Raw genomic sequence first — 2,500 nt, 5'->3', positions numbered from 1 at the left:
TTCAGAACTAGCCTGACGCGTCGATAATACTCCTTCCTTACTTTCTCTTTCATCTTTGCATGGTCTATTCCGTCTCCTTCACAGACACCCAGGTACTTGTAACTATCCTTTGGGTTAAGTTCTTTGATGATTGTGTCTATATCAAATTGAATAGGGGTAGATTCTCTAAGTTTGCCTCTGACAAAGGAAGCTTTGGCACATTTGTCAAGACCAAAGTCCATGCAAATATCATTACTGAATTCTTTAACAGTTGTCAGAAGCCCTTCAAGTTGTTGATCATTCTTGGCGAAAAGTTTCAGGTCATCCATGTAAAACAGATGATTTAAAACTTTCTGGAAGATGTAACCAGCACCAGTGTTGTTGAGTTCATTGGATAGTGGAATCAAAGAAATGCAGAAAAGGAGAGGAGAAAGTGAATCTCCTTGGAAAATTCCACGCTTGATCTTAATAGCGTTAGATTCACCTACCCCTTCCTTATGAGACAGAAACAATTTGGTGTGCCACTTTGACATACTTTGAAATAACAGGGGAGATTTTGTAAAGCTCCAAACTGCGCAGAATCCAGTCGTGTGGGACACTATCAAAAGCCTTCCGATAAGCGATCCATGCTGTACTAAGATTTTTGTGGTGAGTTTTACAGTTTTCTAAAATCATGCGATTAATCAGACGTTGGTCTTTACAACCATAAGAATTAAGTTTATAGCCTTTCTGTTCATTTGGTAACATTTGATTTTCTTCGAGGAAATTGTACATTCTATCAGTAATTATTGATGTCAAGGTTTTGTAAATAGTGTTAAGACAGGTTATTGGTCTATAATTCTTTGGGTTTTCCGTTTCTTGGGTTTTAGGCAGAAGATACGTTACTCCCTCAGTAAGCCAGTCAGGAATAGATTCTGGTTGATCAATAATGTCATTCATTCAAAGAGGGGTTTATTATTATTATTATCATCATTATTATTATTATTATTATTATTATTATTATCATTATTATTATTATTATTATTATTATTATTATTATTATTATCATTATTATTACTATTATTATCTTTATTATTATTATTATTATTATTATCATTATTATCATTATTATTATTATTATTATTATCATCAATATTATTATTATTATTACTATTATTATTTTTATTATTATTATCATTGTCATTATTATTATTATTATCATTATCATTATTACTATTATCATTACCATTATTATTATTAATATAATTATTATTATTATTATCATTATCATTATTATTATCATTATTATTATTATTATTATCATTACCATTATTATTATCATTATTGTTATTATTATTATTATTATTATTCTTATTATTATTATTATTATCATCATCATTATCATCATTATTACTATTATTACTTTTATTATTATTATTATAATTATGATTGTTATTATCATTATTATCATTATTATTATTATAATTATTATCATTATTGTTATTATCATTGTTATCATTATCATTATCATTATCGTCATTATTATCATTATCGTTATCATTACCAACATTATTATTAATTTCATTATTATTTCTTCTATTGTTATCATAATCATTGTTATTATAAGTATCATTATTTCTTTGTCAATCTCACTCTTGCAATCACTATCATTATCATCATTATCATTCGCATTGTTACTATTATCATCATCTCTATCATTAGCATTGTTATTATTTCAATTATCCTTATTGTTACCATCACTGTTTTTATCAGCATTATCATCATTCTAAGTAGTAGTAATATAAGTAACAGTGAGGATGAGAATGATAACAATAATGATGGTAATGATAATGATAACAATAATGATGATAACAACAATAATGATAACAATTATAATGATGATAGTAATGATTATAAGGATAATAATGATGATAATATCTGTGATAGTAATAATAAGAATAATGACAACAATGATTATGACAGTAATAATAATGATAATAGTAACAATGAAAATGATAGTAAATATAATAATAATGATAATGATAATAATACTGACAATTAGGATACATATTATAATGAATATGATAATGATGATAATAACAATGATAAAATATGATAATAATGATAACGATAATATAAATGATAATAATAGTTATGATAACAATAATGATAAATACAATAATGATAAAGCTAATAACAATAATGATAACATTAATGATAACACTAATAAGAATAATGATAACATTAATGATAATGATAACAATTTTGATAATCATAATGTGGATAATAATAACAATAATCATGAAAATGATGATTATAATAATAAAAATAATAGTGTTAATAATGATTATAATAATAATCGCTCCGCAAAATAATACTTCTTATATATAACACACACACACACACATATTTATATATATATATATATATATATATATATATATATATATATATATATATATATATATTATACATTTATATGTATATATAGATTTATATGTATATATATATATATATATATATATATATATATATATATATT

General features: G+C 23.4%; 1 protein-coding gene across 1 annotated transcript in view; it reads right to left on the bottom strand.

The window, feature by feature from the left end:
* LOC147470379 (uncharacterized) overlaps positions 1–2,500 on the bottom strand; it is a 28,633-nt gene that overhangs the window by 11,301 nt on the left and 14,832 nt on the right. The window contains exon 5 of the mRNA XM_086544222.1: positions 1–613. This exon is cut by the window's left edge and continues 1,009 nt beyond it. Within this exon, the coding sequence (XP_086400348.1) occupies positions 1–613 (613 nt within the window). The remainder of the gene's footprint in view (positions 614–2,500) is intronic.

This window comes from Penaeus japonicus, unplaced genomic scaffold (genome assembly GCF_977035675.1).
Source record: "Penaeus japonicus unplaced genomic scaffold, GWHDUDI00000001_assembly GWHDUDI00000015, whole genome shotgun sequence".
Lineage (NCBI taxonomy): Eukaryota > Metazoa > Arthropoda > Malacostraca > Decapoda > Penaeidae > Penaeus > Penaeus japonicus.
The sequence above is the reverse complement of the archived record's forward strand: the minus strand, read 5'-3'. Positions and strand labels throughout refer to the sequence as shown.